At 41.9% G+C, this 12,593-nt stretch overlaps 1 protein-coding gene across 1 annotated transcript; it reads right to left on the reverse strand.

Moving 5' to 3' along the window:
- Positions 1-2,397: 2,397 nt before the first annotated feature.
- On the reverse strand, positions 2,398-5,686 carry LOC310784461 (chemokine XC receptor 1-like; the record flags this gene model as incomplete). Its single annotated transcript, XM_083645453.1, has 3 exons — positions 2,398-2,746; positions 4,680-4,979; positions 5,316-5,686. 3 exons carry the CDS (start codon positions 5,684-5,686, stop codon positions 2,398-2,400), a joined length of 1,020 nt encoding a protein of 339 aa, XP_083501579.1.
- Positions 5,687-12,593: the final 6,907 nt, after the last annotated feature.

The raw sequence follows: 12,593 nt of genomic DNA on the forward strand, positions 1-12,593 counted from the left end.
TTAGGTTCCTGAGGACCAACTCACTTGGGACGTTTGAAACTATTTGGGACCCGTTTATGGCCTACTTGGACGAGGTGCCGAGTAACTCGCCCAACTGATTTCTCGGACTCCCTATGTGGAATTGTATGCAAAAAAAATAAAGAAAATCTGTACACCACATGGACACGACACAAGTTGGAATGTTGATAATGTACTTTTTCTTTTCTTTTTTTTTTCTCGTGCCTGAGCTTATTTGTTGTTCTTGTTTGTTCTTTATGTTCTGAAAATTGAAAAATTAAATATTGGAGAAAAAAATCATCGTCCATGAGCCAGGATCCATGGAGGTGACGTCTACCCAGAATATTATATCATTTTTAAACAGTTATGTTGCCATTGCATGCCGTTACAATGTGCTCCTGCGAGGTGGGGGATGCAATTCTCGGCGGAGAATTCGACATAACACCGAGTCATGTCACCACCTGTCGTAGATATCAGGCTTCACCAAACATTTGAGTTTGGGGTTCAGTCTTTCAATGGACCAAGACGGTTTGACAGGTCAATTCACATGTGGTCCCACGGGTCCAGTAAGCATTAGAAAGGTTTTGTCAGAAAATAGAAAAAGTCAACACAGAATATTGAGTGCCACGTGTAAACCAACTTATTACTTTGCTGAGATGAATAGGGTTTTCCCAAATGCACATTGGAGTTAATTATTATTATTATTATTTTACCTTTATTTTACCATGTAGTCACTTGAGATCAAAGATCTCTTTTACAAGCAAGACCTGGCCAAAATGGCAGCATCTAAAAACAACAACAACAACAACAACAACAACAACAACAACAACAACAACAACAACAACAACAACAACAACAACAACAACAACAGATAAGCAAAGGACAAATACAGACAGGAACATTAAAGGCAACGTGGTACAAGATAGATTAAAAGAGACCAGATTAAAAGAGATAAGGACCCAGCAAGCACGGACGGACCCGGACGAATCGAGAGAGCCCAATCGGGGCCAGCTCAAGTGGGTCAGATCTGGCCCAAGTATCACTATCCAACTAATTTCACTCACCACTGAAATATCCATGAGGATAACTAAATGGTTGCAATCAATCACGTATTTCTCAGCCTGGGCTATTTTTTATCCAAAATCCGAGTGATCAGCACGTGTGGACATCTGCTGATTAACAAACTGTTTATTCGTGGAGGTGGGACTACGAGGAGATGAATTGCGGGGGAATCCTGCAATTGTCTCACTTGCATATCGTGTTGCCAGATTGTTTTGAAAGAGAGAAAATACACTGCGAGGCGTAAATATTTGAGTTGGGAGTTGCATGCTGTAGCATGTGTTTCGGGGTTCTGCTTGCTACAGATTGTAAACTGTTACACTGTGATGTGCGATCCACAAAAGTTCGGTAAAGTTGGAAATATATTGACAGATTTGCACTTCCCGGATCAATAGCTCATAAACGAAGCGTGTACTGCACACACGATGCGACGCCTCCCCATCTTAGTAAGGTAGACAACGAGCTACAACCTCATTTTCACCTAAATGAGCGATCCTCCAAGCTGGACAAATAACATTGGTCTGGTGACACTTGTAAATTTTGACTGAGGGGACCCTCAATGATTCTTCCAGATTCAGTTTTGAATTAAATTAGCTATCGTTTTTAATAAAACTGTCCCGACTCCATGGATGTTATACCGGTATAAAAATAACAAGGGTTCCCTGTTTTGAAACAGTAGGCTATATTACTCCAACCTACAGCAGAGTATTTCAGCGAACAGTTAGCGTAGCGGTAGAATAGCCGGCCTGTAAGTTGTAGATCCCGAGTTCAAATCCCACACGGGGTGGTATTATATTTTTTGAAAATGTAGCATAAAATTGTTAATCTGGACATAATTATAGCTTTATGTATAAAGTTGCTGAATATACACTGTGTACATAGCAGAATAACTGAACATGCCCATTCATGGTAACGGTCATATTTCGACGTCAGCTTGACGTTCCCGCGTAGACGTCTAAATCATCCCCAAATCACCCTGTGATCCGGCCTAGTCCTGAACGTCACTGGAACACGTCATCACAACGTTATCATGACGTAATTTTGCTTGCTGGGGAGGGATAGGAGAGTGGGATAAAAGGTAAAGTAAGAAAGATGGGGGCGGTGAGGTCGCTGAGGAGAGGTCAGATAGGTTAAGGTACAATAAAACATTTACATTGACCCATCTCGTTCTTTAAAATGTCCGTGATTTGAGCTTTAAACTCAGATATGGTGATTCAAACCTGCAATTTCATTTCATTACATTCACATTATTTCATTTCATTATAATTTCATCTATGAATCTGTAATGCACCAATGAAAGCAAATAAAACATTTAGTCCGTAGTAAAAACCTGAAGAGAAACTAGTACATGGATCCATGTGAGTGAATGTTGTACATTCTGACCTGAAGTTCCTCCCCTGGACTTTGACGGCCGAACATCCGATGCAGTATTGACTTCAAATGACTCCTAAACTTGACACCCACAAATGCATAAAAGACTGGGTTGAGACAGCAATGGGAGAAAGCAATGAGTCGGCACACGTAGAAGGCGTAGTCGATCCCGATGCTTACGTCACAAGCATCGAACGGGGGCAGCAAGCGGTCGGCCAGCATCCTCAGGAAGATGGTGATGTTGTACGGTACCCAGCCAATGAAGAACACAGCCACAATACAGAAGATCAGCCTCACCGTCCTGTTCCTCATGTGGGATCTTGCAGTGGTGGGTAGAGTCAACAAAAACGGTATTAAAGTAAAAATACAATCAGTTTATACTGTAATATATTTACTAAAGTAGAAGTAAAAAGTACACATACAAATAATTACTTGACTAAGAGTCAAAAGTAACCTTGTAAAAAACTACTCAAGTAATGAGTAACTTCATCATGAGCAATCTGGGAACCCAGAGTCTATTTCGGCACGTAAATAGTAAATAGACTCTGGGACAGCCGTACCCTTTACCTTTTTTTGAGGCTTCCTGTACAGCGTGAATCTTCCGCCCGGGACTTTCACTTTCATGCAGTGCCACTCTGTTGTTGTACCGGCGAATATAAGAGTTCTGGTCCTGAACGCTCGTGAATATATACAAATTTTTACGTTTAGCATTCCAAATAAAAGCGACGCAATGTATGTTTTTAAAAGGCACCGCTGCGCGGATGTGGAAGTCCCGGGCGGAAGATCCGCGCTGTACAGGAAGCCTAAAAAAAAAGTATGGCTGTCCCACAGTCTATTTACGTGCCGAAATAGACTCTGGGTTCCCTGATTGCTTTACGACTAACTAGATGTAATTCATTACGGTAAGCGTTATACTTTCTTAACCTTGGAGCATATGACATTAGAGAGATGTTAGACACTCATCTAAAATTTGAGAAACATATCTAGATGGTAAGCATAATTACAAAAGCAAACCTATATACGTTTAGGATCATTAGGAACTGTCTAGCATTTTATGCTGCAAACACCTATATGCACTCAATGATTCTCTCATACCTGAGTTACTGTATGACTGTATGGTCCCAAGTTAGATAATAAATAAAATCAATAATAATAATAGTAATAATAATAATAATAATAATAATACAAGTAATAAAAATGTTTCACAGGAAACCAATTATGTTCCACCACTGTCGAGTAATCGAAAAACTAATTCTTCTAAGTTTTGATAACTTTATTGGTTTTGCAAATGTAAAACCCATCTATAAATGCATATATGATCAGGCACCACGGGTCCTCTGCGACATGGTAAAACCTCTAGGGGCTTCGGTCACAGCCACCAGAGGGGGCTGTTGCAGGGAACTGAAAAGTGCCACTCCGAAGAACCGCCCTAGGCCAAACAGCCCTCTCTGTACAGAAGGACCGCCCTATAGGCCAAACAGCCCTCTCTGTACAGGGGGTTAAAATGTGGAACTCACTGCCCACACACATTAAGCAGGACCATAGCTGAGCATTTCAAAACCATTCCAAAGCAGTTCCTGAAGAGTAATTACCAATGCTCCCATGTATGACTGTTATCTTGTTTTATGATGGGCCGACTGTTTGAATAACCAATGTTATGAGTCTATGACATCATTGTTATGTTTACTGTATTTCTTTTACTGTATCTTACTGTACTTTGCTGGTGCTTTTAATAACATACTGTACGGACGGGGATTGCAAATTAGCCTCGGGCTGTAAATGCTGTGATACAGGACATCGATGTTTTGGTAAACGTTATTTATTTATGTACTTGTATCTGTCCCTATACAAATAAATAAAATAAATGAATATGAGCATAATTGAGCCTTTAGAATTCACTTGCTTAATACTGTAGGTAGGCTCATAGACTCACCCAATATGAAGCCCCTTGCACACATAATACTGTAGGCCAGTTCCCAGTAAATTATTGGGAACCTTTCAGGGAGGGACCACTAGTGATTTTCAATATTCAGTATTCATATTCAGGCACCTTTACATCTCAGCCTTATCACATTATGTCATGGCAATGCTGGGATAGATGGGGCAAGGGCTTTTCATATGAGCAATGTAACTGAGTAAAAGTACAAATATTTTATCGCAAATGTACTTGAGTAAGAGTAAAACGTATTCTGTAAAAAAAGCACTCAAGTACATGTACAGTAATTGAGTCAATCTACTTGAGCACTACCCACCTCTGGGATCTTGTTCTTGCAATCTTCCCCAGTATCCGGACATAGCAGAAGGCCATCACTGCAAAGGCCACCAAGAAGAAGATGTTCTGCTGGTAGGTGCTCACAGATTTCCACAGGGAGTGCTCGTACTCGCAGCTCCACGACTCTCCGTCCTTGTGGCGGATGTTGGTGACGGTGCTGAAGAGCAGAGCGGGCATGGCCGCTCCCACACTGACGGCCCACAGCATCAGAGACACAGCCAGCCCATAACAGACCCTCTGTGTGCCCAGCTCAGAGAGGGGATGCACCACAGCCTGGTACCTGCAGAGATGGGGAAATAACTACAAATACTTTGTTATTGCACTTAAGTAGGATTGTCAGGTATCTGTACTTTACAATACAGAGTATTTATTTTTCTGACAACTTTTTATTTCTACTCCATACATTTTAACACAAATATCTGTAGTTTCTACTCATTACACTTTCAAAACAGGCTAGTTAGTACCCTAGCTCTCACGTATTATGTGCACCTTTGTACTTTTTACTTTTACTTTTACTTGAGTAAAGAAGTTGAATGCGTTTACTTTTTTGTTACAGAAGTAACTGCACTTCTACTTGACTAAAGAATGTGTGTACTTTTCCCATGTCTCTGGGTACCTGTGGATGGTCATGATGGTCAGGAAAAGCACGCTGCTGTAAAAGCCGGTGTAGAAGATGAAGTTCACGATTTTGCAGAGGATCTCGGCGAGGATCCAGCCCCAGATGTGGTAAACGGCCCAGAAGGGGAGGCCGGCGGTGAACAGGAGGTCTGAGAGAGCCAGGTTGAGGATGAAGATGTTGGTGAGAGACTTGAGGTTTTCGTACAAGGCCAGGATCACCAGGACCAGGATGTTTCCAGTGAGGCTCAGGGCGATCACCACAGAGAAGAAGACGGGAATGACAATGGATCCAAATTTGACAACCCCGCCCTTGTCACAGGGTTCATCGTCGTAGTCGTAGTCATACGTGACATTTGTAGAGGTATCCATTGTTAACTGGAGTCTGGAAAGAAAATATGGAAGTGTATTACTTTTTTAGGCCGGGCCGGCGACGGCCTCGTTATTAGCGATTGTCCGTCTCATTCTGTCATGGATTTACAAGCCGATTTGGCTTTGGCCAATCCTGGCGTGTTCCGCCCCCAAATAGAATGGGATTCAGCGTGTTGTGGTGCTGAATTTCTTGCAATTTGACATAGCGCCACCTACTGGCAACACAAAAAGCAGTTTATCTCGAGAAACATTTGTCCGATCGACTTCAAACTTGAGCTCAGGGGGACCTGACAGAGTGCAGTGTGTGTGCGGGGGGGGGGAAGCCCCCACGGGGAGGTGCATGGGGGAACGGGCAGTTAACTGTCTAGCCAGTTAACTCTGTTTACATTTTAAAAACTGCGACAGTTCACACAACTTTAACACGACATGCATATATTCTACATCAAACTCTTGAGCTACTTCTGCTCTGACTCAGAATGTCAAAATATAAGCGATGTGATGTATAGTTTTTGAGATATTAACGTTTGTTTGGCACAACTCATACTATTAACTGCCGTGGGGTTCCGCATTTCTGGGTGGCAAGTGACGTCACGCGGATTCGTCCTATTACATGAATAAACAAACGTTAAAAAATAGTGGGCGTGCATATGGCCACGCACCGATGCAGTCTGGTTCGAACATGTTGTGATCAAAACTGGAGCGGGACTGAGCGGGTGATCGGTGCAGCAGCTGCCGCTCCAACTTTCGCTCCGGTACCACTCTGGTCCCCGCTCACCGCTCAAGCCAAAATCCCCCCGCTCCGCTCCCTGCTTGCTCCATGCTCCGCTCACATGCTCTGAACTACGTTAACTAACGTTATCCTAGAATGCGATTTTAACGAGCCAGTTGCATTTCTTTGCATTCTTAGACATTACTGTTTGCTTTATTTTGTATGTTACATACAATTGCTCAAGTTATGTGCTAGACATTCTGCCAAGTTACATGCAATAGGCAGCCATTTTCTCCATTTCGAGGAGATAAGTCAGCTGCCTTTGTGTGGAGCAGATAGTGCAGCCTGCTGGCCTGGAATCTTCGAGGAGCCGGGGTCTGAATTCGGCCTAATGCGGTGGACTCGTCTGCCATTTGCCTGCTTGTCAATGCTTGTTTTGCAGTGCCCGTTCGCCTTTCACTGAAAAGTGTCTGAATTTGACAATTTATGGTGTTTTCTTGGACTACGTGGGTGGCACTTGTTTCTGAACTGAGTTGTGTTCAGCTGATGGCATGATGCTTATCCACTCTTGTTCAACCTATTTGGAGTTACTACTGAAGCTTGTGTGTTTGATGTTCACAGATAAATTAACTGCTAAGTCACCTAGGAAGCTTTTGTGATGACGTGGGTTTGATTTGCACAAAAATCTGAAGAAAACTGCACTGCTGGATACTTTTTTGTCATCACATTTTATTGGTGGAAGTAGGCCATTTTTAGAGCAATTGACACAGACACACAAAAGTGGGGTAACAAAATATGCCTGCCTGGTAAACAAATGTGCATAGCTGGTACAATTTCTAACTGACCAGCTGTAATAGAAAAATAGCTGAAATGCCTTGTTGATCCATCAATAATGAGATGCCCATTTAAAATGTCAACAATCAATTAATAAGCGATCAATCAATAATTTACTATAACACAGCCAAGTTGGCTGACAACAGGCTCATCAACGCTTTCCCACGCCGGCCATATGCTCAGTTTCAACCTAGCCTTGTTTGGTATTACATTACATTTTTTTCTTTCTAATCTACCCTTATTCTCCCTTTTCACCACTGCCATTTGGTGTCTAAAAGGCAGGAAGTAACACAGATGCAAGCAAAACATTCATGAGGGCCCCGGCACTGGAACACTTAATTGGAAGTTGGAAACCCTCATCATGTTTTGCTTGCACCTGTGTCACTTGAACTTGCTGCCTTTTAGACACAAAATGGCTGATTGTGAAAAAGGCCCATATTGGGGACAATTCATGTCCTTTTTAATTAATGTGTATATTACACACATTTTTGCATCGTTAGCCCGAACGGTATGAAATACCCCCATATAAGAAATACCCACACTGCGGACATGACATGACATGACATGACATGACATGACATGACATGACGTCATGACATGTCCTATAATTGCCATATTTGGGCCTATAGCTTTTATTTTATTCTTTCTCATCTACATCCCTTATGTACCCGTAGCGGGGACAAATCATGTAATTCTTTATGTCCGTATTATGCTATGTATTGTTTCCTGCAGCAGGAGGAAGTTGAGTGAGTTTTGAGAGAAGTGGTAGTGAAACTCAGGTAGGCTACAGCACAATGCGGAATTGTGTTTTTAAAGTGAATTTAGTCCATTCTAACAATAGGACACCGCACCCATGGCTTCACACACCGTGATTTTATTTTTATGTTTGCAGCTGTTAGTACTCAGTGTGATGGAAAACTTCAATAGTTATGCAAAACTATCCAATTATAATACAGCAACAGTTTTCTAGATGTTCTTGTATTGTCTTCCCGTCGACCATGCAACTTTTGTCCTCCGGGGTCAAATTGACCCGCGGTCTGGTTTGACCGTTTATAAACCGCCATTAAGTAGCTTTCACCCAATTCTGTGTTACACCTTTTTAGCTTCATTCCAACACATTACCACATGTTTTACACTTCCTATTGGAATTTATAGTCAATAGACCTCATTTACTTTTACATAATTAAGCATACATTGTTGTTTTTTGTTTTTTGAGTTAAAAAATAAGCAGAAGCAGAAATTATTAATTATTTTTGACTATAGATCAGAGGCATACAGTATATTGTTGGATTATCACAGACAGGTATTATGTCTACCTTAGACAGTTTTGAAACCATTTCAAATGTTTTAATGGAAGCACATTTTTCCATTGTGATGTAGTTAGTAGTTTGGTAAACTATAGTTTTAAAGTAGTTTCCCCAACACTAGTATACAGACCTGTCTATTTAGTGATGGAGAAATTGTGAATTTGAAATTTGAATGTAATTATTTTGAATTTCAGACAGTTATATTTACCCAGATATTATTTAACTCGTCCATCTATGTTTAAACTGATTTTGCTACTACAATCAGACAGACAAAAAGTCATGTGTAAATTAGGTGCCTTTTTGAAGAATGTCCTGCCTTTGTTCAAATGACATAATGCACTAGCCATGCCGTGTGCCATTGTATATTGTTTTTGTATGTTTTGTTTGTGCTCCATACCATGTGATCATGGTCAATGAGTCACATTAAATAAATAAATGAAAATAAAATGAAAATGAAAAATAAATACATCAATCAATCAATCAATCAATCAATCAATCAATCAATATGTATAATACATAATATGTATAATATGTACAATATATGTTAAGTCTCAGCCTGTTGGACTGGATTTAATTTTAATTAAAAAAATAAATGAACCTACCTGTATTGATTTGGTTTGTTTGAGCAAATTGATCTGCAGATGTGTAACTGATGTACAGATGTAGTAACTTTAGACAGTTTTAAACAGTTTTTAAAGCTCTGCTAATTAATTGATGTGCGCTTGCTGCTTTGAATGAATGAAGAAATAGACGTTGTCTGGTGCTGTAAAATCTGGAGCTGTCCATATTGCATTGTGATTGTCTAGTTGTTACAAACCACGCCTCTTTCATGGGCACGAGCTCACGTGCATGAGCATTTTCACATGCACGAGCTCATCCTAAATCCTCAATTGACAGACCCAGCTGATAACCACCTTCGTGGTATCTTAGCTCGATTGCGATTGTCTGGTTAAGTCAATCCAGCTCAAGGGGACAGATCCTGGATCTGTTTATCTGCATTCGTGGACGGTACAGGCCGCTCATCATGGCTCTGTACAGCAGCTGCATATAGCTCAACTCAAGCCCCTGTTTGGTCCAAAATAGAGCTAGATTAGCCAGTGTTGTAGTAGTCGAGTCCAGGACTCGAGACCGGCTCGAGTCCAATTTTCAGGACTTGTGACTCGACTTGGACTTGAGCATGGACTCAAGCATTCATCAATTTGGACTCGGAAGTTGGAGACAAGGACTCGCCGCTCTGACTTGTTAATTGATAAAGACAGTATTTTTGTTTTGTTTTGTTTAATGAACCAGGGAATAATATTTTGATAACTTATGGCTACTTTATCTAGGCCAGGGGATTTAATAGAGTGGGGAAACTATTTTAATAGGACTGCATCAAAGCCTTTAACACACACAAGGGAGGTACGGTGGTGCAGTGGTAAGCACTATCGCCTCACAGCTCGAAGGTCGTGGGTTCGATTCCCACCTGGGCCGATGTGAACACTGAAGGAATGCGTGCCCGTCCGCATGTCCTCGAGTGCCCACCACCCGGGTGGGGGTCGGCAAAATGGCCTTTCTGTGTGGAGTTTGCATGTTCTCCCCGTGCCTCCCGGGGGTCTCCTTCATATAGGAACCCCCTTCACAAAAACATGCAACATCCTGGTTGCTTATATGGTTCCTCCTCTGATCGTTAAGGGTGCCTGTTCAGAGGGAGGGACACTGGTTGGAATAGCGTGAACCTCCCACGTGCTATGTCCTACCGGTGAAGCTTCCTCGGGCAGGTGAAAAGAAGCGGCTGACTTGACTGCCCATGTCTCGGAGGATGCATGGAATCAGTCTCGGCTCTCCCCAGATCGGCAGAGAATGGAGTAGCAACCAGGATTGAGTAATTCAAATGAGCACTAAACGGGGGATAAAAATGGGATAAAAAATTGGGGAAAAAACATAAAAAAAATAAAAAATAAAAAAGCCTTTAACACAGCAATAGGCAAAGGAGCAGAAGTTTCTGGTTGCGAAGGAGAAGGACATGGATAGAGTCTTAACCTGGCGTTCCTCGTGGCATCGTTACATCGGAGCTTCTCAGCTCTCACTCGCGAGCCGGTATCACAGGCCTTAATCAGGTGGATCTCCAGTCGGCTCCAGTGTTGTTGTTAGTTGGGAAGGCTGATGTGAAGTTGATGCAGATTCAGTGTTGTTGGTTGGAAGGCTGATGTGAAGTTGATTCAGTGTTGTTGTTGGTTGGAAGGCTGATGTGAAGTTGATGCAGATCCAGTGTTGTTGGTTGGAAGGCTGATGTGAAGTTGATGCAGATCCAGTGTTGTTGGTTGGAAGGCTGATGTGAAGTTGATGCAGATTCAGTGCAGTGTTTGAACGGCAGTGGAGTTAGTTCTTTATTAACTAATCGGAATATATCCTATTACTTTGAATAGAAAATAAACAAAAAACTAGAAAAATTAGTTTGAACAAGAAAGAAGAACGACGTCTCGGTTTCCTATTTTGTCAACTAATTATGCTAAAAATATAGGGACATAAACTACTTGGCCAGCCTAAGGGGCTGACCTTGACACCTGTTGTTGACAAAAGAGTTGTAAAGTGTGTTTTTGTCTGTTGAGGCTGCCATCATAAAAAGGGACTGGAATACCGGTTTAACATGACGGAAGAAGAACAAACACACACACAGCCTTCAGTTGAGTTTGACTGGCATGAACTGCTCACAGGAGCAAGCCACTGTCATTTATTGATTATCTGCTGCACCTGTGTAGCCTACCAGATCATGGAATTGGATGGTATCAGGAATGTCACCGGTAGGCTACAGGGAGACTGCATCAGCCCTGCTGAACACATCTGTATTTGCCTGGCTGTAGGTTGAATCGTTTTATTCAGGCTATGATCTGTGATGTGCTGAGATATCCAAATTGGCAGAGATGACAGCATAAAGCCGAAACCCGCGGATTGGATCGGTGGATCGGAGCTTCGAAAGGAAGAATGTCATTGAGTAACTGCAGTTCACCAATGAGCACAGTTGTGAATAATTATACGCTTGAAAGGCGTGGTTATAATGGTTAAGGACGCGTATAGCGCCGGCACGAGAATAGGCAGTGCGCCGGTCCACGGCCACGAATATGAGCTGCGCCTGGCGCTAAGCGCTAATATAAGGCCAGTGGGACGATAGAGCCCATTATTTCCACAGCTCTTTTGGAAGGTTACTCTCAATCAACATGCATCTTGCCATTTCAAACAATGTCCTCCAGTTTCTCTCAGCTGTCCCATTCTGGTGGGGAGAATAAGGAGCTGAGGTCTCATGCCGAATGGCGTTTTCACTAAGTAGCGACTGAAACAATTTAGATGTAGATTCTGTTCCATTATCAGATCTGATGCATTTGATTTTTCCATAAGGTGCTACATCAGCAATAAACTTCTCTGTAGCTTTAACGGTGTCACTCTTAGCTTTCAAAAAGTAAACAGAAGTTGCTCCAGAATAGTCATCAGTGAATGCTAAAGTGTACTTGAAACCATCTTTTGCCACTGGCTCTATGGGACCTGCCAAATCTGTATGAACAAGTGCAAGTGCTACTTTTGCTCTTTCATCTGGTTCCCTATTTCTGCTCTGGGAAAATGTCCCTTTTATACAAACTTCACATTTGAGGTTGGATTTATCAGAATCAGAATCAGAATCAGAAAGACTTTAATGATCCCCGGGGGGAAATTGGGACAAGTTACAGTAGCTCGCTCACAGAACATACATAGCATAAAATAAACAGTAGTAAATGCCATAGTAAGCAAAATAAGTAGCATAAGAACACAACATAGCATAGAATAAACAGTAGTAAATGCGATAGATGCAAAAATAAGTAGAATACATCTAAAGTAAGCAAGATACGTAGAGTAAGTACACATTCCGTGCCAATTATCATTATTGCACACTGGACTTATATTAAGTCGGCTTGCCCTATACGTTACACGTGGCTCAGCCAGGCACAGTTAACCTATCGGCTGGCTCAGTCTCAGGGAGACTGAGCGTCTCCGAGGTGCTCTTTTAAGAGAGGCATTAAATAGACTAATGGCCACAGGCAGGAAT

Source organism: Poromitra crassiceps (genome assembly GCF_964638095.1).
Source record: "Poromitra crassiceps genome assembly, chromosome: 10".
Classification (NCBI taxonomy): Eukaryota; Metazoa; Chordata; class Actinopteri; order Beryciformes; family Melamphaidae; genus Poromitra; species Poromitra crassiceps.